At 48.0% G+C, this 24,884-nt stretch overlaps 1 protein-coding gene across 1 annotated transcript in view; it reads right to left on the bottom strand.

Moving 5' to 3' along the window:
* Positions 1-17,030: 17,030 nt before the first annotated feature.
* The window catches only part of ZAP70 (zeta-chain (TCR) associated protein kinase 70kDa), a 10,107-nt gene continuing 2,253 nt past the window's right edge, over positions 17,031-24,884 (bottom strand). Inside the window, exons 3-12 of the mRNA XM_010158244.1 lie at positions 24,553-24,691; positions 22,934-23,012; positions 22,163-22,203; positions 20,933-20,981; positions 20,178-20,352; positions 19,309-19,515; positions 18,859-19,051; positions 18,138-18,278; positions 17,503-17,618; positions 17,031-17,151 (exon numbers count right to left, since the gene is read on the bottom strand). Coding sequence (XP_010156546.1) covers positions 17,031-17,151; positions 17,503-17,618; positions 18,138-18,278; positions 18,859-19,051; positions 19,309-19,515; positions 20,178-20,352; positions 20,933-20,981; positions 22,163-22,203; positions 22,934-23,012; positions 24,553-24,691 — 1,261 coding nt within the window. The remainder of the gene's footprint in view (positions 17,152-17,502; positions 17,619-18,137; positions 18,279-18,858; positions 19,052-19,308; positions 19,516-20,177; positions 20,353-20,932; positions 20,982-22,162; positions 22,204-22,933; positions 23,013-24,552; positions 24,692-24,884) is intronic.

The following is a 24,884-nucleotide window of genomic DNA, read 5'->3' on the forward strand; positions in this document are numbered from 1 at the left end:
AGTACCCCAAGTCCTTCTCCTCAGAGCTGCTCTCCATCCATTCTCCACCAGCCTGTCCTTGTGCTGGGATTGCCCTGACCCAGGTGCAGGACCTTGCCCTTGGCCTTGTTGAACTCCGTGAGGTTGGCACGGTCCCACCTCTCCAGCCTGTCCAGGTCCCTCTGGATGGCATCACTGATGAGTGAAGTACTAGCATACAGCAAAATACTGTGCTAAAGACAGCTACATTTAGTTGATTTGAATCAATTAAATTCTCTCTCTGAATTCTGCAACATCGCAGGTTACAGCATCCTTCACTGATGTTTCTGCTACTGTTATAAGCAGGTGCTCTATCCTGTGCTCCACAGCTCACAGGAGGTTTGCTCATGGTTAGTAGTTCAGAATGAACCAGCTTCTTCCCTTGGTGAGGAAATCCAGGTACAAAAAAAAGGAAATAGTTTTCTTTGGAGCAGGACTCACCCTACACTGTGTATCACAAGGAGGGTGTAGATCATGGGTGAAGGTCCGAGACTTCAGGCAAGTCAGTGGCATCTCTCTATAGCTTGAAATTCCAGATCAATAAAGTGAGGATAATAATTGTTTAGATGGCAGGTTTTATGGTGCACATAGGGTACATGCTGCATCTGCCTTGGCGGTGCTAGGATTTTATTTGTGCTTTTTTGTTCTGTTGTAATACAGTGATGAAACTATCTATACAGGGGTGAAACTTGGTGTGCATACCCCGAAGACAGAAAGAATAGGAACTAGCTCTGCTGAAAGGTCAGTGCAGTCCAGAAAAGTAGAAATCGCCCTTGCAGAGTGCTGTCCCATTACCTGTTCGTAAACCCATCAGGAGCCTGTGCCGCCTGGTGCAGACCACCGCGGAAACGCTGAGCTGCACTGGGGTGAAAGCAGGGCTTGCTGAAAGCAGAGATACTGCTCCAGGGCCCAGGTGTCTGACCAACCCACCCTGACCCTCGGAGACAGAGTAGGAGCAGTCTGGGCTGAACCTCCCAGCTGGAGGGGTACAAATGGAGTTGGAGACATGCTGGTATGAGCTTTTAAAAGTAGTATGCCATCAGGATGAACCTGATGGTAATTTTTACCTGATAGTAAAAACTACAGTGCCTCTTCCCAGGCAAACGTGCCTGGCTGTAGGCGCAAGTCTGCTGCTCGCCAGCACGTGTCTGTAGCGCACAGCGCCTCAGCTACCAAAGTTGTCCAGGGACAGGAGTCTCACCACAGGTGTTGTATGTACAATTGGGTTAGAACCATCCCAGCTGCAGGGAAATGTTTTAATCATTCCAGTTTCATCCATAGCAGTTGGTGTTAGCTTTTACAGAATCTTGCTTTTCATTCAAATGAAGTTAAAGTTGCCATAGTATAGCTTGTTTACCTTTTTAAGAACCTTTGTCTTAGTCTTATGGGTAACATTTTAAAGTCTCTCTGGATGTTTAGCTTTGTTTTATTTTTAAACTGACTTTTGTTTAACCTTCAGCAGTAAAATTTCAGCCTGAGGGACCCAGGCACTTGTGTATCTGAGGTGACCATTAAAGGCTTGTCTCCTTAGGTTTGGTTTAAATCTTTTCTTATTTTTGTGAGCAAGGAAGAGCGAATCCTTCCTCCCAGGACAGCCGGCCCGGGAAAAGGCTGAGCTGTAGAGGTCACTCTTCTCCCTCATTGCTCCCAAAAGTGGGAATCGGGATGCTATTGATCTCGTTTAGCCTTAGGTATCTGCAAAAGCAGTGTTTCTACATATGGACTGCATGTGAGATTCCCCTTATTGTGACTGGAGAGACTTTTGTAGAGTGTGAGTGATCTGGTCTATTTTAGATTATTATCCTGAGAGAACAGAAAAAAAGTTTTAGCATCTTTCCCTGTACTGGGCATAAAGACAGTGTAAGGTGAGTAGTCTGGGTGAGAGCTACCGTGCTGCCAGATCGGTCTGTGTTCCTGCTGTAAGACTAGAGCTAGGAATGCCAGACACGAACAGTGTTACTACCTTTTGTGAGCAGGCTGCTGTGGGCACAAACCTCAGATTGCCCCAGAATAGGAAAATAAACCCAGGACTCTTAGCTTTTGCAAGGGAGCAGTTTGTAGGGTCTGAAGTTGTAGATTGTACCCATTGCTATGCTGTTATCACTCAGTTTTGCCCAGACCCTCTAAATTATGATCAACTTTCACAGTTTTTTTTCAACACTATCATAGCACGCTTCAGGAGCATTTTTTCTTGTGAGAAAACCATGAATCTGATCACAGAACATCAGTAGTCACCTCAAATTCAGGTTTTTTTAGTTGCAACAACACACCAACATTGCCTCAAATCACACATTCGTAGAATCATAGAATCACAGAATGGTTTGGGCTGGAAGGCTCATCTAGTTCAACCCCCCTGACATGGGCAGGGACACCTTTCATAGACCAGGTTGCTCCAAGCCTCATCCAGCCTGGCCTTGGACACTTCCAGGGATGGGGCATCCACAGCTTCTCTGGGCAACCTGTCCCAGTGCCTCCCCACCCACTCCAGGAAAAATTTCTTCCTGATATCCAATCTAAGTCTACCTGCTTTCAATGTAAAACCCCTTGTCCAGTCACCATTTAACCCAAGCGTGAACCGGTGTAGGTGTTGAATGCTCCCTCACGGACTGCTGGATATGTAACATATATCATGTCACTTCTTCTGAACTGTTGCAGATGAATTTTACTGTACAGTTCCCAAGGCAACATCCCATTCCCAAGAGGGTTTTCCTGAAATAGCCTGTCATGAGAATCCAGTGCCATCACATCCCTGTTCTCCTCTGTGGCCTGGGTTCCCTGGGTTCATTCTGCATTGTGCAATGTGTTGTGGTGTGGGGGTTCAGCCAGAAACCACCACAGGGACAGGAGTGCCAGACCTCTGGGGAGCTGTGCCAAGAGGGGAACGAGGGCATGAGCCATCTGCACCAGGACTTACTAATGAGCAATGGCCACTGCGTGTGGATGCAGTTCAAAGCAGAGTAGAACTGAAAATTAATACTTCAGTCAGGCTTGACAGACCAAACAATATTAATTTTAACCATGCTGAGAATAAAATATTTTGCTTCATTTTTTCCACTGGGAAATAATACTATGTTGGGGGTTTTTGTTCTGGCAAGATAGACTTTTTCTCTCAGAAAATGCTGATTTTGCAAGAACTGGTTTTTATCTGTGAAGAAATGAGATTCTGACATAAAGATCCTTACTGTCTCTAGAAGTTAGAGTCAAAATGCTACATGTTTAAAGTGGATTGGTAGTTATGAAAAGATATAGAAATAAAGAGCATTTTTTTAAGGATATGCCTAGTGAACAGGGATTAAGCCATCACAATGGGCTGTAAAAGCAGGCAGCGTTTCTCTAGCTGATTGCCTACGTTTCATACTTTCAGAGATGAGGTAATTTCATCCCATGGCTCCCCTGTTGCAGTCTGCTGTGTGCTGTGAGCATGCAAAGACCTATGTGAAATGTTTTGTTCAAACCCTGTTTTCCACAGAAATGTGTATTTTCATCAAGTAGAGGTATTCCACAGTGATTTTCAGCTTGGACAATCAAAATATTGCAGCCAAGAGATCCCCAAATAGTTTTTACTTTTCAGACATGTAGTTTTAAGAATGCCTCCAAAGGTTTTGAAGAAAAACTTCTCAAAAACACCGAAACCTTTTTTCTGTTCTCAAAATCATTGTCAGGAACAGAAAAATTATAAACAGTTCTAAATACATAGTCATGGGACCACTAGACTTTTTGCTTCAAGGACAACATCTGCCCAGCTTCCCCGGGAGCCCTTTTGTGGCTCCCAGACAGCCAGTTCCTCTGTTTCTCTTATGAAATCAAGGTAGAGCTCAGAAGGCTTAGTGTTGTTACCAGAATAGCAGGAAACCTGCAAATGTCACACTAAGTCTCACCTTTCCTGGTGAGATGCTGTATCTGAACCTCATCTTCAAAACCTCACCTCACCCATGTACCCACATGAGCAACCACAGAATGTTCCTCCCTTGCACTCAAGACCATGGGCTTACCTCCCTTTTGGCTTCTTTGCACTCTTCCCCCAAGCCCCAGCCATAAAATCACTGCTCTGCCACCACCTTTACTCCCGCTCAGCTGGGCTTTACCTGTACAGACATTTCACTGACTTCAGGAGGAATTACTTGTGTGCTGGCAGCAGAGCGGGAGAGGGAGTAGAAAGTGCCACAACAGCATTTTTAGGGGATAGCTGCCTTCAGTGGTCATTCACCCCAGTTACCAAGAAGAATCGACCCTGCCTGCAGCCCCTCATGCCATTCTGCCAGTTACTGCAGGGACTTCACGATGAGATACTACACATTTTAGCCCAAAACTTTCATATGAGAGTAAGCTCTGGAACTCGCTGCCACATGAGGTAAGAAAACTCAGAACTGGAGAAGGATGGACAGTGATTTGGATTTGGACTGCAAGGATGATAACACTTAGCTTGGTTCTCACTATTCTGGTCTTGGAGGATTTTGGAATTGGGATGGATTTTGCCTCTATCACTGCAGTCCTGCACATTCAGTCAAAGATTTTGGCAGGACTCATCCCTGGGAAGTAGTTGGCCTGAGGGGCTGGAAAGCTCCTTGGTCCCTTCTGTCATGCCTGAGCCATTGTTTAGGAGTTGGCAGCAGCTTCTGGTATTAAAACTCTCTGACATCTGTAGTGTCAGCGTCCTCACGCTGGGGCCAGGGTGTGCCAGCACTTTCCCATTTCATTGCTAGGCTGAAGGATGATGCTATTCAAACAACTCGAGATGAAATGGGGGCAGCACAAGAGGTGTGTGGTTTTCTGACTGCAGCATGCAGCTCTTGGAGCGAGGAAGAGCAGAGGGGGCATTTTTCACTGGATTATTCATACCCAGATTACATCCGAAGGGTCCCCTTTGCGTTTCCCCGCAGAGAGGATTCTGTGGACCTGGTGAGACAAGAGGGAAGGTGCTGCGGGAAGCTTGGAGACTGCAGGGAGAGGGACTGATGCTGCTTCACATGGAAGCTGTGTGTCAGACTCAAGTACAGTCAGAAAGATTGTGCTCTTCCTCCTCTTTCGCTCTTAGGAAATGCTTCTTCCATCCTCCCTGTATCTGCTCTCACCTTCTTGGCTTCCACAGACACAGACCCACGCTTTCAGCTCAGCAGAAATTGCACTCCTTACTCTATATTCCAGTAATGACCTGAGGCCAAACTGAGAATCTACTCCCAGGTGCAAATACCTACTGAGAGAGAGTCACATTGTCAAAAACTTACGCAAGGGTAGATGTTTAAAGGAACAGATACCTTAAGATCCTCTTGATGTGGGAGCTGAGGGCTGAAGTTTCATTTATGGTTCTGCAATTCTCCCCTTGAAGTCAAAGCATGAAATTATAGCATCTCGTCTAAAGAAATTAGCATTTCTGTGCCATTACCAAAGTTCGTACATGGGCGTGCGCATGCCGACACGGAGTAGGGATTTCACTGCAGGCTTTATGGCCAGCGAGAAGGAGAACCATCAGAACAGTTGCATGGAGAATGGCCAAAGATCCTAGGTGAGGGAGTTTGATGATAAACATCCAAACAGCAATATTTGTGACACTTACTACTAGGGGAGAATTAAAGCAGATATTCGCTGTGGTAGCTCTATATCTGTAGGATGACAGCCCTTCAAAACCACACAAATGAGACTAAACAAGGGCAGGGCAAAAACTCAGGCAGAGGAAGCAGTTATTCAAGGTGACTAAGAAAACTGTGGAGTAAACCAGTCTTTGACTTCCTTTCCTCTCTAACAGCGAAGGCTAGATTTTCAAAGGAAACCAACTGCCGAAATGAAATTCGTAAACTTTTTGTTCGTGACAAACAAAACTTGCGAGTGTGGGTGCAGATCTGCTCTGCAAACCTTTTCCCTGTGTTTGTGGCTGAAAGCGTTGCTGTTCTGAAAACTGGCCTCATCTGTGTAGGTGGCAATGTACAAAAATCTGGCCCTGAGCACTTCCAGTGAGACAGCTTTATGGGAGAAAGGACGCTGCTGTGGTTAAGGTATAAACCTGGCATGTAGCAATTTCAGTGCATTGTGTGATCTAAATGAAGTAAGCTAGTCTCCATTTGACTTAGTTCCTGTCTTACTATTATTTGATCCACCTGATTTCCCAGTATCTCTACCTGTTGTCTTGCATATCTAGATTTATGAAACTGCGATTAAAATAAAAACAATAAGCTTATAGACAGTAAGTATACTTGTTCTGATCCTTGAGAAACAGAACTCGCATAGCCCAGCAATTGGGCATGTACACAATGCAGTACTGGAGTCTACAAAAGAAGAATTTGGATGGATAAATAAAGGGGTTTTTTAAGGTTACTTTGTACATTTTAGATGAAAAGAGTATAAACACTATTTCCAGTTTGTGATATGTCCCCATAGTTCACTTAAATGTTTCCTACACTTCTTATTTGAATAGCCTATTGATATTCTTGATTATTTTTCTACATTGCTGAGATGTTTGTGCCACAACACAGAGGCCAAATTCTGCTTCCACCTGCAGCAAAAACAGGCCAAATTCTGCTTTCACCTGCAGCAAAAACAGACTTCAGATTTGCTCAAGATTTTGAGCCAGCGGGGACCTGAACCTGGCATGGGTGTTAGTCAGGAGAAAGCTCTGACTGCTCTCCCAGGCAGGGCTGGTTTATAGTGGATGATTCCATAAATATCCCTGGTGCATGTTCACAATTAAGTGCCAGATTTTTTCCACTTCTGAACTGAGGTATGTGTCATTTAGCACTTCTTTTAAATGTTGAACAGCTGGGTTTACCCACTTGTATATTTTACTGCTAAATCACTAATAGTTGTATTTGAAAGATGCTGCCCTTTCTGTGCAGCATATCAATACAATCAACAAGAAATACAGACTTTTTATTACTTGCATCACAGCAGCTTATTAATCAGATCATGCACCTCGATAAAACGAACAGGGTTGTAGAAAATGGATAGGTTGGGAAGGGAAAGGGGGTGTTGGGGGAGAGGGGCACAAATAGGTTTTCTCATAAAAATTCAATCACAGACATCAGAGAGAGCCCAGGAGTTCACATCCACTGTAGTTGTGAGGATGAAAGGATTAGGTTTCCACTTTGGGTAGATAATAACTAGTTTATGAACAGTGCAGACAAAAGTACCATCTTTGTTACTGTGTACATGAAAACACAGACCTGCACCTGAGTGTCCTTGTCTTTATGTGTGTATGGGCACACACACAAAACGTTATCTACGCCTGCCATGTAAACATGCCTGACAATTTCTGCACATGCACGGAGTGCCACAGAGGTGTTATTCTGCAGTTTGAAGGCTCAAAAACAAAGTGCAGGAAGGGAAAAGGAAGATTGGACTTGTTCTGACTATAAGTCATATTGTCCTTTGGAAACCATTCAAAAGGAACATTTACATCCTCCTTCCATTGACTTGGTGGGAAGAATGACCTCCACAAATTCCCATCACTTAATTCCCTCTTCAATTCAACCCTACCTATGAAATCTATTTTCCCTTACATCATCTTCTAGAGTCTGCAAGTGTGCTAAGGCATCTTGATCCCAGAGGCAGAGGGAGAACTATGGAAGGTATGTCCTTCTCCACCAGTGTGAGTTCCCATTTCCATCTTGTCAAGCTGGCTTTCTCCATCATCTCTGGGCTCTGACCTCTGTGTAGAGGAGGAGCAAATCATGTGGGGTATGGGAAGAAAATGGGGGCCCTTTCAGAAGCATGGCCTGTGCTTGCTCTAATGCCAGCACACAGAGAAGGAAGGTTGAAAATCCCTAAGTTGTAGTGAGAAGAGCAGGAGTTCTTGATTAAGGGAAGCTACAGTCAAGTAGGGTAATTGATTTAGAAAACCTAATTAAAGAAACCTAGTGGGGACATTTTTGTTCATTTCTAAAATCACATTAATGGAGACAAACCAGATGATTTTACATGAAATGAAGGATTACAGATAGCAAAGTGGAATTTAATATCCCCTTTAAAATGCAGTTCTTATAGTTTATACTTGACTCAGAATATGATCTGAAATTTTCACTGTGCCAATGTCTTAACTGTCCTTTGCTAAATTCTCTGAGAGCATTGTTCTGCATTTTTTATATTATATCACAAAAAGACTTCTATACCTTCCACTTGCTGTATCTGAGTCCACATAATTATTTATGCTCCTACTTAGTAAATTCTGACCCTTTTCCACCTTAGCTATGTCTTTGCAGCTCCTCCCAGTGTAAGTTTATTTGTGTTTTTTCTGAATATACCAAAACAGCACCGGAGGTGTTAAAACAGGCTGCCCTAAATATCAAGTCTTAGGCTTCTGTACAGTTTCTTTGTCTTTGGTGATTCCTTACTGCTTTACATTTGGGAAAATGGATGCTGTACTAGGTGAACTAATAGCATCATTCAATATCTGTCTTCCTGTGTCTGTTTTTTAACCTATGCACAGTCCATAAAAACTTGTTTCTCTTCATATCAGTTCAAGCACAACACACAACGCATACCGCTTTCCCTTTTCCACTGATTGTATGATATGGTTTATCTTTTACTAATCATTTCAATTCTTTCCATCAGTCCTTGCATATTGTTTTGTTAAAGTGTTCAAACTCTACCAGTTAGATTTTCTGTTAAAATGGCTGGAGCAAGGCAGTATATTTTGTGATGCCCTTGTTCATTGCCACAAAGATCTTGAGTTCTTTTTGAAGGTATGGATTGCATAGGTGCAAAAAAAACCCTTTTATCGCTTTCACTATAGCATGTCTGTAATCTCAGCACCTGCAGAGAAGTGGGATTAAAACTGGTTTAGTGGTTTATGAAGCGTTTACACCATGTAGCTGTATGCACATTTGGAAGCATGCTGGTGAAAACCGTAACACAATCCAACAGTTGCACTGTTGCAAATACTACACTTAAACCTGGTGTCAGAGCTGATAAAGAACCAAGGTTGTGATCCTTGCTTTAAACCACTAGTTAAGCCAGTTTGCTTGTAATCTTTCCTATTAGAGAAGAAAGCAACAGTGCTGCTTCCCAGTCTGGAAATCAGAGCCTGACCTTGCTAGCATTTCCCACACAGGTACTTGCTGTGCTTCTTACTTGCAAACAAAACTTTCTGTAAGACATGCTAGATGGTACTCTGCTACAAGCATAGAATCATAGAATCACAGAATGGTTTGGGTTGGAAGGGACCTTAAAGCCCATCCAGTTCCAACCCCCCTGCCATGGTCAGGGACACCTTCCACTAGACCAGGTTGCTCCAAGCCTCATCCAGCCTGGCCTTGGACACTTCCAGGGATGGGTCATTGAAAAGGAGCAGGGCATTGCCGTGTAGCAATGAAGCAGATTCACAACAGGTTAGACCAACTGTGTATTTCGGGAAAGCACTGCTCTGGGTAACAAAAAAGGCAGAGAGAGAGCTACGAGGCAGAGAGGGATGTCCACATAAGTCTGTGTGTCTAGAGAGGGTTTCCTATTCACTTTAGGTCCAGCACTCATGAATGTTTGACATTCCAGTCTGTTTCCCAAAATTCATGGATGCGTGGCCAAAATCAACCTCTTAAGTTTCTCTAGGATGACATGGTACACTGACGCTGTAGGTCTGGTTCTCCATCCCCTGTTATGCCACATCCCTATTTACATCATGCCAAAGGATGTGGCAACTGCTGCATCTCTGAGGTGACCGTGTTTTACACCCACATCATACTCATTTGCCCCGGGACTAAATTACTTGAGTTGGATGGAAATCTTCCTACAGAAGTGTTTTCCATCCGAAAATGCTGATTAGACTGAATTTAAATGTTCTGTGGAAACGTTTTGATTCCATCAAAGCTTTCAGTGGAAACAAAGCAACCCTTGGCCAGACTGATGGGCAAGCCTGCCTCCACTCCTGCCAGCTCACCCATCTGCCTCCTTGTCCCTGGACTTTCTGGCTCTCTGGATACAAGATTTCCTGGCTGACTGGCTCATGGAGGCCAAGACACCAGTCAGGTACCAGCTTTTGCAGCTCTCTCTCTGCATGGGGGCAACTTAGTGACCACACACTCCCTGAGTCCCAGAGTTGGACATTCTATTTTTAAAACCTCTTCTAATTCCTTCATCATGTTTTTTTTTTTTTGTCATTGAATTTCTCCATGTTTTATTTCGCCATTTAATTCAGAGTTATTGTTATTACAGTTATCAGTAGTGCATGTTTTATGCAGCAGAATGTGGTGTCCATTTGCGTTGGTTACGTGATTTCCAGCTCCAGACACAAGCTCTGAAAATAAAGCAGGGCAGGGTGATTTTTTCCCCCGTTATACCCTGCCTGCTCACAACTGCCACCTACAATATGTCCCCTAATGCCTTGGTCCCTCCTGTCCTCCCTGCACCACCCTGCTCCACGCTTCTGATCTGTTGTCAGTGGAACTTCAGATGTGCACACGGAGGTTGGTGCTTCTCATCCTCAGGGGAAGAAATATTTGGACCTCACCTCAATGCTGATAAGTCTTCCCAAGAGATGGGCAGAGTTTCTGTGAATTAGTCACATTCCAGCCCCAGAGAGAATAAGGAAGAATTTGCCGTTCTGTGACCTGTATATAATGAGTGAGGAGGGCGAGGTGCTGGCTCCTGCCAGCTTCTAGGAATGGCTACACATGGCTACAGCTGCCTCCACTGTGTTTGACCTGTGTTCGAGCCTGATGACAGTACTGACCTGCTGCAGGCCTGTCCAGGTGAGAAGGCAGCCCATAGGTTGTGGCTGTGAGAGGCACTGGGCTCACGGAGAAGCAGCAATTGCTGGCCACCCGCAGTGGTTACAGTCCCCGTCTTCATACCGCGGAGTGCCAGCCTGCTTTGCTTGCTCCTCCTTGCCATGGTCCACCCGCCACCTCATGCAGGTCCTGAGCGGAGTGACGGCAGAGAGCAGCTGTGAGGACAGCTGAGCTCCTCTCAGCATCTGCAGGACTCTCAGCACCAGCCCTGGCTCACAGAGGTGCTGGAGGCTGCTTTACAGGCAGGGAGTCTTTGTGGGCCTGCACTCCAATCTAAACTGGGAACTGCCACCCAAAACTTGAGAGATGGGTTTGAGTAACATTACCACCTGCCACTCCATCTTTCTGCAGGTCAGAGGGACTGCAACTTGTGCAGCATGCTGGCTCCGTCTCTCCTGCCTGAAACGGGCTCAGTAGCCAAGCTTGGGGCTTCTACAGGGAGGGCAAGGACCACAAGCCAAGCTCAGCCTCAGGCCAAACATGCTGCATTGTTGTAGCCTGGCCTTTCCTTCCTGCTCCGTGCCAAGCCCACCACTGTTTCCGAATCTGCAATTGATACATCGCTTTTTTGATGCAAGATGCAGGTGGGCTCCAACAGCAAAAATCCACAGCCTTCAGACAGTGAGTTCACCGGCTGCCTTCTCTTGAGGACAGCTGGACTTAAAATCGCCCTGCAGACAAGCACAGGAGTGTTCAAGCTTTAGGAGGAGCGCAGCCAAGCTCTGAACAATGGGAGTGTTTGGGAGGACACAGAACCACCGCATTGATTAGTTTATTGGAAGAATGCTGTGAGTAATAGCAGGAGTGCAGTTGCTGGGCTCACAGCGGTGGTTTCGTTCTGGAGAAGCAGTGGCTGCACAGCCCCGCACAAGCTGAGGTCCCTTGGGGAGTGAGGTGCCGGGCTCTGCCGGAGGGCAGGACCTTGCAGAGGATGTGCTCAGGCAATCAGGGCTCAGGCAATCTGCAAGGGGAAGCACATCATAAAGAGCCCTCAGGCCCATGAAGGCCAGAACACAAGTTCCCTCAGCAGCAGCAGGGCTCTGCAGCTACGCTTTGCCGATGGAAGGAAACTGCTGTCTTTTCTCTGCCAGCTCCGTCGCCCTTTCCAGAGACTGCTGCCTCCACTGGCCTCTGCACAGCTGGGATGTGCCCAATGTACCTACAGTGTCCAGACGATCCTATGTTTTACCCTCTTTCAACATTTCTGCCAAAATCTGATTTTAAAAAGACAGAAATGGATCAAATACCATTTTAGTTTTTCAAGTTTCTTTCTGGAGCTGGTTTTATTTTTTGCTGCCCAGACAATGTTGCAGATGGACTAATGCCCCAGCCAGGCTACCAAAGAAGAAAAGCAGTCCCTTTACAGCAACAACTAGCTGGTTGGTTACTTAATAGATGTATTTAATAGTAAAATAGATTTACTGAAGAAGTTGGTTATTTAACATTTCAACACCCTGGACTGTGATTTCTTTGCTTGTGAGAGGCTGCTTCACCCCAGAGCTACAAGTGGAAGCATGGGCTGGCGGTCACAGGCAGGGAGGGCCTGTGAGTTGAGGAGATAAGGAAGATGGGAGATACGGGGACATCAGATGAAGAGCTAAATTGCTGGGTATCTGCAAGTCTTCCAGGCTTTATGAGCAAGATAGCTTCTGCCACCTTACCAGAGCAGAAGCCCTGAGGAGTGTGCAGTGGGAATGCCAGCCACCGTACCCTGATTCGCCTGTGCAAATCGAACAGAACATCTTACAGCGACCAAAGCTGACTGCTTAAGGCCACAAAAACTGACACAGAGAATTAGCTGCCGAAACCACCTGTCACTGCTTGCACTCTTTGCTGTCAGTGAGGGACAAAAATAGCCTCCCTTCGTGATATGGTGTGTGTCTGATGCCTCTCTGTACCTCCTTGCTCACTGCAGGGCCTGACCCTGTGCCGCGGCTCCGGCTGGTCAGGCAGGCAGGGTCCTGGTGCCTGTCTGCACACCGCAGACTGCTCCTGTCCTCAAATGGGATGGTGTGAGGATGGAAGAGATGAGCGATGCTGAATTTCCTACCACTCCCCAACAGCCTCTCAGCCAGTACCAGCACCTCTCTTATTTTCCAAGTTTTCTGTTGCTGATGAAGGAAGACATTTGTGAAGACATGTTTAGAGTTTCCTCTGCCAGCACAGAGATTTCTATCTGACAGGCAAACCAAGGTAGCATTAAAAAAAGTAGACCCAAAAAAAGAAAAGGTCTTTTGGCACAGTCCAAGTCACACCTGCTCTACCATATTTCTTGGTGGCAAAATAAGTCATTTCCTCCTGCTGTGAAAAGAGAGTTTCTTTTCCTCAGGACTTGGATACTTGTTAATACCTAAAATATCCCCATCACTTGCACTCCTCTTGTCAGTGAAGAGCATCTAATTTTGGACCGAGGTTTGCCTCTTCCAGTGCCTCGCACATCCTTTTTTCTCCATGGGCAATGGGTTGATGGTAAAAGTCTCTACAATAAGACTTGGCTATTTCTGGGCCACTGCTGAGGGGGTATATCTGCGTGTGTGATGGCACTCCTTGTGTTGGAGCATCATTTGGCTTGTTCAGCTTCTCTGAACCACAAAGGCCTTTGAACATAAAAAGAAGACATCTGGAGATGAAAGCACGAAAACAGACAGAGGTGGATGGGAGTTCCAGCACCCTGTGCAACCACAGACGAGTCTGTGAAATCTGTGAAATAACCTTCCCCTGTCTTGCTTCCCTCTGCTATAATCAAAACCAAACCCATCACCTACCATGGAGTGAGGCAAGTGGATAGTGTAGGATCAGTGATCCACCTGACTTTTATGAAGAAATCCGTGAATTTGAAGTGTGTTTTATCAGGGCAGGACCAAAGCACTCTGTGACTTCACGGTTGCCAGGCGTTTCGTAACGAGCAGGGTGACCAGGTCTGCGCCCTGCCCTTGCTGTGTCTCCAAGTTGCCAACAGCTGGAGCCATCCAGCAGGATGGAGATCTTGAAAATGCAAACCTGCCCTTCCCCAGCCTCCGAGCAGCTCTGAGTGCTGCAGCAGCTCATCTCAGCAAGGGCTGCATGGAGACAGCTGCCCTGGGCCTGCCAGTGCTCTTCCCTCGGGCTGGTCCCCTCTCTCTACCTAACGCTCCTAGTTCTGCCTCCTTCGCTACAGAGAAATACATAAGGGCCAGAAAGCAGCCAAAACCCAGCAGTTTAACCACTCATGGGAGAGAGGGCAGCAAAGCAGGAATCCCTCTGGCAGCACTGACCCATGCTCTTGAGGAACCTCACAGGCAGTACTTCCTGGGGAGAGGGGAAAACATCTGGCTCTTGCTTGGAAACCACTTTTGCATTGGTTCAGTAAATCACTTAGGAGCATGAGACAAAGGTCAGTGAGCACAGAGCTGCGTTAGTCACGTAGCTGCTGTGCTGCTGAACAAAATGAAAGTGCCGAGATAGCTGAAAGAGATAGAAGGGTCAGTATGTGCTTGTGATATCGCAGTGCAAGTGATAAATAGGCATGTACAGGTGATAAGATAGGCTTATTGGTGATAAGATAGGTTGGAATGAGATAGGTCAGCACTGGTGGTATGATGGAGTGTTACATAGTGTTGATCAGACACGATTGCCGATACTTTATTAAGTCTCACGTTATCACTGCTGGTGCTTAGTTAGAAGATTAAGTTCATCTTTTCCCTTGCAAGATGGAGAGTGCAAGAATCAGAGGAGTCTTCAGAATTCAGGTAAAACAGAGAGAAATGGGGTGAGTGGAGAGAAGGTAAGGAGGTCATCAAGAAAAGAGATCATATGGGGAAGTTTATAGGAGAGCAGAAGCAGCCACAGACCTCTGAGCTCTGAACTGTGCTAATAACAGCCGATGCCTTTGCCATAGCAGTGGCACAGCTCTTGCTTGAACAGCCAGTGCCTCTGGGATCAGCCAGCGAAAGGAGTGAAAGGTCCAGCAAAGTGTTTCAATATTTGGACCTGCCAGCAGTGGGTGAGGCGAGAGGACAGAGCTGCATATGTCCCTGCTGGGGATAGGGAAGAGAGCCTGTTCCTGTCTGCAGGGCCATTGCACTGTGGGACCCAGGGATGTGTCTTATTGAGGGGGCTGCGCCCCTTCTGTGACTGCAGACTGAGGATGCCCAGGAGGAAGGCAGTGCCTGAAGTCAAAGGAGATTCCCCTCAGGAGTGGCTGTGAGACCTCAAACATGACAAAAACAGGAGTCACCAACACGCATGAGTCAGAGCCCTGTGACTTCAGGAGCTGCTTTGTCTCACTTCTTTTTCCCCCCACAGCATCTCCTGACATTTTGCAATGCTCTTGGAACAGCCAGAGCAGCATCCACAGCCTACGTGGCTTTCCAGAGGAGAAGCCCCTGCTCCTTACTCTTGTGGCATGATCTCAGTGGATTTAGATTCTGTCTGTCGGGGTGTGTGCACCTACACTCACTTGAAATTGTCTCCAATTACACCAGAAGCTCCTCAGGGGATATGATTGCTCTGGTAGAAAAACTACCAGCAACCAGTTAGCTGAAAATTCAGTATGAGAAATCATTTCAAAATGTAAAAAAGATTTGTTTCAAAAGAAAAGTCTACATAAAATATTTTGGCAGTGGTTTTCAAGCAGAAAGCACATCAAACCTTCTCTTGTCCAGCAAAACAACTGCTTTCTCTGGGAGGAAAACATGAGACAGGACATAATTTTTTTCCTGTCTCTGCCACTAACTCACTGAACAAACAGGAACGAGCCACTTTCTCCTCTGATACCTATGTTTTCCCCCCTAATGGTAGGGATAATATGTCTGTAGTTCTCAAGAATACAGGACAAGCTAATGTGATTGAGAGAGAAAATGCTTTTGTGTGTAAATAGTATCACCACAGGCTGTAGTCTAAGCAAGAAGAGAGGAACACTTGGTTTTTATCAGCCCTAGGTTCTCTGAGTGCTTAAACAGGCTGTACTGAGCGGGTAATTTAGGCCTCATACCTGAATGCTCCCCAGAAACCCTTGTCTTCTGATCAAATCCACCTCCCATTCAGGTTTTAGATAAGGGCTGTGCCCTGGCCTGAGCTGTAGCTGTTTACCTCTGGGACAAGGGACCCTGTGTGAGCTACTGTGTGGCTTTCGGGTACCAGAAGATGGTGAGAGATAAGCTTTTCTATTCACTGTATCTCAAGGCTCTGATCTTCTGCTTCCCCCACTTCCCCAGCCTTCACAACCACTCTGCTCTCTGCAACAGTGCAGACCACACTCCCCCCCCAGCACGGGTAATTCACTGCATCCGGGGGCAGGGGTAGATCAGTACAAGTACAAGATAGGTGGGTTTCCACAGTGGACTCGGCTGAGCAGCTGTATATGCCATTAGCTGCGAGAAAGCTCCAGATCTGCAGTGAAGTCAGCCCAAGTGTGACCAGGTTGATGACCGTAGGGTTATGGAGAGCATCAAGGAGGGAAACCCTGGCCCAGCAGAGGGAAATTACAATTATTTTCTTGTCAGCTTGAAGCAGTTGCAAACATTTATGATAGTTCAATAGTAAAAGGCATGTTAAAAATACAGAATAGTTTATTTACAGGGTGACCAGTTTTCAGGGTTGGGAAGCAAGAGGTGAGCAACTGGTCCTGGGAGTTTAGTTGTTTCAGGAGCCACAACCAGCTTGGAGGGCTGTGGCAGTGCAGGGGCCATGGTACACCATGCTCTGTGCTGAACAGACACATGGCAGTGCCCTGGGGGGTAACAGCTGTGGCTGGCCGGGTACAAGGAGGACAAAGCAGTGGCACCGTGCAGCTCTGCCCCACTGCTCCTCCCCATCTCTGCAGTGAGCGAGCAGCAAGTAGCTGCTTCTTGCCCTATGCCAAGGGGAAGGGGACTTGATGGCCCCCTGTTCTGCGTCCCACCCCATGCAAACCTCAACAGAAATATGCATTTGGCAGTTTCCTGCGAAATATTTTTTTTTAAAAGATCTGGAAAAATCCAGGTGTGCTGGAGCCAACACAGTTCATCCTTAGTGAGTCTGGTAGGCATCAAGATCTGAGGTCCTGGGATACTTTTGGAAGTGGGTAAGAAGGAACTACAGTGATGTCTGTACTGTCCTGTGTTGGGTCAGGCTGGAGATGTAACTCATGGCCGACTGTTTGGAGACACGAGGCACAGCTGAATGCCCTTGTCTGCTGTGACAGCATCATCTCCCGGGTTCTTAGTTCTAGAACTACTTTCGAAACAAAACCGGCAGTTGAGAGATTAAAGCAAAAATTCACAAAGAGCCTTTCCAGGTCCCATGCAGGAGGAATGTGTGTTGAGGGGCAGAGAGGGAAACTCAAGGAAGAGTTGCTTTTGACTTGTCCTCTGTCTCTGGCCCATTTTCTGTCTTGGTAGCAATACTGTAGTAGTAGGAGCGGATTATGTTTTCCACAGAAATAAATCCTGGACGCACAGAAAGGAACAAACAGAGTCAACAGAAAGGACAAAAGTGAACTGATGCAAAGAGAGGATACCAAGCAGAGAAGAACCTGGGGAAGAACAGCAGCTCAGTTGTACCGGGGCTTAGGAGGGAAGCTGAGACTTTTCTGGGATGGAGAGGGGCAAAAGCAGAGGCTCTGACATCTTCCAGGGTTGGTGCAGGCAAATGGAGGGGTATGATAATAAGGAAGCAGATGCATCATTCATCATAGACTGTGGAATGAGACCAAGGCAGGAGACAACATTTGCTTTGTGTTGCCACCATTCTGACAGTGTGTGCTGTTCCGCAGGACCTGCTGCCCAGCAAACCGTTGAGCTAGTGACAGCCTTACCTGTAGGTCCAGCATTGCTGCATGAGGGCATACATCTCTGCCGGGCAGTCTGTGGGGCAGTCCATGCGCTTCCCTTGCTCTATGAAGCTGATGACCTCTGGGCCTTTCATTTTCTAGAACAGGATCGAGTAGGACAATGCTTTAATGTTTTTGAAGCTGGCAACAGGATTAGAAGAGACAGGTTAGAGCTGGGCCTGGGTAACGCTTTGGATCCATGCCCCACACACCCTGTACAGTGACTGTTCAACACCAGCACCCAGCAGTGGTGTCTCGTGTTGTGGCCAGCCCAGCCTGCAGACCCCATGCCAAGCCTGAGCAGGGCAGTGGCTGAACAACTAATTTTTCAGCTCTGCAAGTGAGCAGAAGGATCAAAGACAAGATTTGTTTTGACTCAAACCCGAATTAATGTGTTTTGTTTTCTGTTTCTTCTCCCTTAAATGAAGACAAAGCTGCAGGATCCAAACTACTTTGTGCTTTTCAAAAGTGGAAGTGAGCCTGTCTTGTTTTCCCTCTGTTCGGCAGTGGGAAGAGTACCCACTCAAAAAAACAGAAGCTGTAGCTTCAGTGTATGTCAGCCTGAGCAGAAGACTAGACTGTGGCATCCATCCCTGACGGACCCAGCTCTGCCTCACCTTGTACGGTTTCTGCCCGAAGCTGAAGGCCTCCCACATGGTCACACCGTAGCTCCATACATCACTCTTGCTGGAAAACTTGTGATAGAGGATGCACTCTGGGGCATACCATTTCAAGGGCCACTTTCCTGCTGTTCTGGCCTGCAATAAAGCAAAGAGGAACATTCACACCCTGAGACAGACTGCTCTGTGCTTAAACATTGCTAAATGTTTGTGTCAAATGCAATCCCATGCTGCCAAAAAAAAACCCTTGGCCTGGGCTCAAGGCCCTGAGTCCCAAACCCCAGCCCAGGCTGTGCTGTCTCACTGGTCCTGCTCAGCATCTCCGGGTGCGGGATGCTGTCCTGCGGTGCTGCCCTCCTCCCACACCCCAGCCCCAGGGCTCAGTGCAGTTGTGCACTGGTACATGCTGCTGGGAGGATCAGCCCTGTCCTACTCTTCATCACCTCTTCCCTGCTCTCTGCTCTGTCTCCTCCCTCCTGTCACCCCACTGCACTGCATCCCCCTCACTGCCTCTGCATCCCTCTGAATTTCATCCTTGCCATGCAGAGCTTTGCAAAGCCCTTTTTAATGCCACAGCAGTGAGGCCAGCCAGAGTATGGAGTGGCTGTGCAGCAGGGCTCTTGGGAGGACTCCAGACCCCCTGCCTCTGGGGCTCTCATCCCCCCTGTTAAGAAGGCTCCTGATAGCTGTCTGGATCCTTCATGGTGCTTGCACTTACCTTGTAGTAGCTGTCATCAGCGCCAAGGGCCTTGGAGAGTCCAAAGTCACTGATCTTGGCATAATGCTGATTGACCAGCAGGACGTTTCTGGCTGCCAAGTCCCTGTGGACAAAGTTTTTTTCCTCCAAGTACTTCATCCCCATGGATACTTGGTGCATTAGCTCCACAATATTGCTGACGGTAATCTCATCTCTGGGGAAGATGAAAGGACAATGCAGTAATAAAGGACCTACCATTACTCTGTACACCATGGTCCCCTCCAAGTTTTCTAGCTGCAAAGGGGAATAAACATGGACACCTCTGCTCCATGCCCTATTACATCACATTAAAAGGTATCTCCTTCTGCTGTTATCAGCTTCACTCCACCTACAAAGCCAGGCTACCATGGCAGCAGAGAGACTGATGAGAAGAGCAGAAAATCAGCCAGCCACATTTGATTCAGTACTCACTTCTTGGAAGCCAAGAACTTGTTGAGTGGCCCTCCAGAAGCCATCTCCATCACGAGCATCAGCGACTCTGCTTCGCAGACCCCAATCATGCGGACAATGTAGGGGTTGTCCAGCTGATGCATGATCTGGGCTTCCTTCATCATTTCATCCTTCACTGTTTTCTCATTGTTGCTCTTCAGCACCTTAATGGCCACATCTATCTGCTTCCTGCACAGGATGCAAGAGGAGCACACATGGGATGAATTGAAGAGCAGCTGGACTTGTATATCACAGCCAGGAATGCAAACCACTTCTCACGTGATACCTTTTGATCTAACAGCAATCTCAGTAGCCTGTTTTGGCAGAGCCCAGCACAATACTGGTATCCCAGGCCTGCTAGAAGGCCAAAGAGGAAAAGATCACCGCACCCTTGTAAGTGTAGGCCAGTATTTGCCATCTGTTGATCTGGAGACGCATCACCTCACCCTGAGATATTCATCATCACTGCCATTTTCAAGGGGAAAACTCAGGCACAAAATGGGCAAAGGGCATCTTTTTGGACTCATAGACAACCAGCAAAAGAGCCAAGGATTGCACATCTCCTTTGCCCTGTCACGGACCAAGATGGCCTCAGAAGCATCTTCTGCGCCCAGCAAAGTGGCAGTGTTATGCTGAGGAGTGTGCAGTGCAGATTAAACCCCAGGGCAACAAGCCTGTTACTGGAAGGCTGTGGAAAGTCATGACTGACCTTCCAGAGTACCTCTTATACCTCCACCCCATTACCACTTTAGGGTTCATCTAGGTAGAAACAGGATATCTGGGGACGCCTCTGAGCTCAGGCTGGAGCACCCTCCTCCTGTTCCCTCAGCATCCTTCAGGGCAGCACTCACTTTCTCATTTTGTAGACTCCTTTCTTGACGCAGCCAAAGTTTCCTGCCCCCAGTTCCACTTCATCGATCATCAGGTGGTCCCTCTTCAGGAAAAGCTTCTTATCCTTTAGTTCTTCAGGGTCACTGTATGGGCTCTCGTAGACACTGGTGTCCATGGGTAGCAGGCGTGACTTTCCTGCACCTTCCCGAGAGATACAGTATTTTATATCTGTAAACAGCATATTTGCCCATCCCTCTCTCCCTCACTGATTGAGAAGGTTTTCTCTAGTCTCGTGCCCAGTTCTCCTTCAAGCTCCAGCATTCAAGCCTCCTTCCGTCGCACGTCCCTTCCTTTCTCAACCCACAGCCTCTCCCAGTTACAGCTGCTGAAGGAGCCAGGATGGGGAGAGGTGTTTGAGCATTCCCACACATCAGACCCTGCAGGGCCTGGCCCGTGCATGACCTCAGCCCACTGAAATGCAACTGAATACACTGAGTATTTAGTAGGCGGGATGGAAGACGGGTGAATGGGACAGGGCCTGACTTACTGGATATGATGGGGAATGGGCCAGGGCTTCATTTACTGCCTGCTGGGTGTGGGCAAACAGCTTTGCCCTGAAATGGGTGGGATGCTCCTGGGTGCCTTTATAAGAAAGAGGCTTTGTAGCACAGCTCTTTGACCTGATACAGACATGTCAGGGGACCCTCATGGTTCCTGTGGCATCCCCAGGTCCTCTCCCCTACAGTTAGGAGAAAGGGCTTTCAAAGATCCTCACCTACAGGATCTGGTGTGTATCCATCTGCATTGAGAGGCCCAAGGTGTCTCTGGAAAAGAAACGGAGATAAAGTGGATAATGCAGCCAGGGGAAAGTGCTTCCATCTGAAATGGAGAGGAGAGGGATGGGGAGCCTCTGCAGACCACAGAGCCCCAGCTCTGGTGGCTTCCTCTGAAAGGCTCTGAGGTGGGCACAAGAGGTTGGAGTGGTATCAAGCCAGCTCTTCCCTTCCAGTCCTGGCTGGCAAGTGCTGCAGTGCGCAGAGGGGATCAGACCCTGGGGGGATTCCTGCCATGGAGCCCAAGCGCAGCATCGCCCTTCCAGAACCCAGCCTGTGGGCTGTTCAGAGTGAGGTGCTGAGGGCTGTGTTTACCCGAGCAGTGAGGGGCACGCACACAGGGCTGCATTTTGCTCTCTGCCTCCTCTGCTTTCCCCACCCCAAAGTAACAAGCCTCCTGCAGCAGCAGGATCATCCCAGCCAAGTCTCTTTGGCTTCTTTGGAGCCAGGGAGCGATGGGAAGCCCGGAGGCAGCTCAGCTTGCAGCCAGCACACCTGCCTGCCTCAGGAGTGGCCCCGGGAGCACACACGGACACTGAACACAGCGCAGCAGGCAGCGACAAAGTGGTATGGTCCCCATTTGTCCAGCACAGCTTTGAACGCCAGTGCAGCAGGGTTGCTGCAACATGAGAGCCCACCGCAGATTGTGAAAGCTCTCTGGGAAGATCAGTGAATGCTCAGGCCTTTATTTAGCCTCCGCTGGGCTCTGGGATGGGCTGCTCATATAGCCCAAACTGGCTGGTTTCAACACTGCTCGGCACTCGATGGTGACTGAGCACAGACGTACCCCGAGGCCAGGGACGCAGAGGGAGAACAAAGACCTGGCCGGTGGCCAGCGGCCAGCAGCAAGGCCGAGTGTTCTCAGAATCCGACCATGTCTTCCTCGCTCCTCCTGAGAAGGAGGGCAGGGGGGAGAGGGCTCCCCAAGGACAGCCCCACATGTTGCAAGGAGCGCAGTATGAATGGAAACCATTTTCAGATCTAATGGTGGCTGTGCCCAGCTATTCCTCGTCCCCATCCAAGCTGGAAAGGGGACAGCATTGCAGCTGGGCTTAATATATTCCATTTGAGTTACTGCCTTTTAGAGAAGAGCAGAGTTTGATCAGCAAGCTTGAAATGCAATAACATTAAACTACTGAGGTACCAATAAACAGATACTCCCCAGAACTTACGCTCACGGAGGGGTGGGTTGGTGGGACCGGTGCTGCAGATGCTGTGAATCAGGAGAGAGAAGCTGTTACTAACAGTCTGCCTATGCCCCAAGCAGGGCCAGAGCATCAGTCCTTGAAGAACTGTGTGGACACCTGGGTCTTATCCCCTCCCCTACAAAGGCCCGTTTCCACAGCTTTAGCCAAAAAATGTGTGAAAATGTGCCTGGATGTGGGCATTATTTCCAGAGCAGCCCTTGGGGGAGGTACAGACCCACGGGAGGGTCCTACAGTCTCCTCAGTTCCAGGGACTGGCTGACCTGGACTTCAGACCCCTCTGCCCAGGAGAGTAGGGGTCCCACGGGCAGGCTCTGTGACGTTTGTGATACTTGGGCCAGAACACAGTGACCTATGGTTTGAGTGTTCAGCTCAAGAGACTCACCAGGAGCCAGGAGCCAGACTTGCAGAACATGTTCTTTCATGCTGCCTAAAAAGCACACCATTTCTCAGAAGCTGTCTGTTTGGCACCAAAAGTCCCTAATCCATTTGGTGCATGGATTCCCCCATCTGCTCCTGTCTTTGGGCCACCCTAGGCCAAGCCTGGAGAGTAGCAACTTTCAGCAGACAACATGGTGTGGCTTGCCCAGTTTGCCAGAGGCACAGAGATCTCAGCATTCCCTCACTGCCAGGGCCAAGGTTGGACATGGTGAAGCAAACTTGGGTTGGTGCCACTCAAAATGGCCCCACTCAGTGGTAAAACGAGTCCAGGAATGGCACCGAGAGACTTCAGCTCACCTGACATGTTGGGGTTGGGGCAGGTTTCCCTCAGGTAGAAAATCAGCCCATCCGGTTTGAGTTTCAGGTACTCCACCAACTGGGAAAGGAATTGGAGGGGAAAAGAGATTATTGCAAGGAGAAAAACATCTCTTTTTCTTCTTTTTTTTTGCAGGCAACTTGTGTGGCTTATGGTAATGATTTCTCTCAGATTTATGGGAGACACGGACTCGACTATTTCTCTCCTCTCCTATCTGCGCACCCACAGATCTCCTAGAGCACGTGTTTGCATACCTGGATATCTGCCAGAGCTGGGAAGAATGTGGGAAGTTAGATAAGGAGCACAGAAAGACAAAAGGAAAATCTCCAGTAGGAGAGCTGGGTAGGGCATTTTCAGTGTAACGTTATTGTTGTCCCAACCAGAAAGGTTTTTAAGTCATGTTTGATAAAACATGAGAGAAACCTTCTGCTTTCCCAGAGAAACTCTCAGGTTAGCCCTGTGGATCCCAGGCAGTTTTTCACTGCAGCAACCACTGGTTCAAGCACAGTGGGGACTTGACTCTGGCTGGAGACAACCAGACCAGCCCCTGGACACCAGACCGCAGAGAAGATGAGGCTTTCTCTTCCCCTCCTGCCTGGCTCAGATTTCATCTGCAACTGGGAGCCTGTCATGGTTCTATTTCCATAAAAATGCCCCAAAGTCTTTGTTTTCACTCAAACTCAGAGTGAAAACAGTCCTGAGAATTTAAAAATTTGGCAAAACAGAGTTACCATCCCCCAGACGGCCCTACCCAGGAGGAAGCACTGGTATCTGTTCCCTGGAGCAGGTCCGAGGTGTGTGTCAGGGGTCATGCGACTCCCCAGCAATGCCAAGAGCTGCTTGGCCATGTGTCACACTCCCTAAAAACCCTACCCCACCCTCATGAGGACTGCAGGGGCATTACAGCCCTCTCTACTTCCCAAAGCCCCTGACTCTCAGGGGTGATAGGATGTGTCTCCTGGCACCTGGACCTTCTGCCATGTAAAGATTTTGGCAGCTGGCTCAAGATTTTGGGCCTCCCCTCCTCTCTGCACAGAAATCGGTCACTTGGAAAATCAAGTGGCAATCTGCACGCAACTGTTTTGCGGGTCCAGAAGCAGCATGGGGGATGTGCGGGAGGGACAGCGCGGATGAGCAATCCCACTGGGGCAGAGATCCGAGGTGCACGCTGTGGCTGAATGTGTGAGCTTTGCTGATGGGGAGAAAGGCTAATTAACATAACCATCTCAAGTATCCTGGCTTAAAGCTAGGAATTAAAAGCACTAATCCTCTTGCTGCCTTGGAGAGGCACCACAGTGGTGTAAGGCATGACGGCCGTGGTAAAGTCAGCGCTATTTCAGAGCTGCTGTGACATCCCGGACTTAGATCTCCTTCGCTAGGAGAGTGCACAGACATGAACGCAATGAGGTGAGCTCCTAGACAGCCAGACCCAGGGAATGGAAGGGTTTTCTGGAAGGGGCTACAACACCCAAGTACAGTCATAAAGCCTTTAAAGCTGTACATGGCCTTTCCTGTCCCTCCAGGCATGGGCAGCTGTAACAAGGGAAAAGTACCTTCGCTTTATTAGGACACCAGTGGTCAGCATCCCACCGTACAGTACCTGCCAGAGCGTGTCGAACTTGGTCCCCTCGGGGATGGAGTACTTGCCAGACTTGTCCTGGTCTATCCGATAGTGATAAACTGTTTTGCCATAGACAAGGGAGAGGGCATAGGTACCATTTTCCTTCCGTTCTCTCAGCCTGGTAGGAAGGAAGGACAACTATTAAAAGCAACTCTAGGTTTTGACCTGCAAATTAGCATGGCTGCAGCTAGGTAGGCGTCCCTGCCCCTCACTGCTGAAATTGCCACTCCTCTGTGGAGGCTGAGGAGGGACCCTTCACCTTCAGTCTCTTGACCCTCCCCTCCACCTTCTCCACCTAATTCTTTCTTTCC

The sequence above is a fragment of the Eurypyga helias genome, unplaced genomic scaffold, assembly GCF_000690775.1.
Source record: "Eurypyga helias isolate BGI_N326 unplaced genomic scaffold, ASM69077v1 scaffold1909, whole genome shotgun sequence".
Classification (NCBI taxonomy): Eukaryota; Metazoa; Chordata; class Aves; order Eurypygiformes; family Eurypygidae; genus Eurypyga; species Eurypyga helias.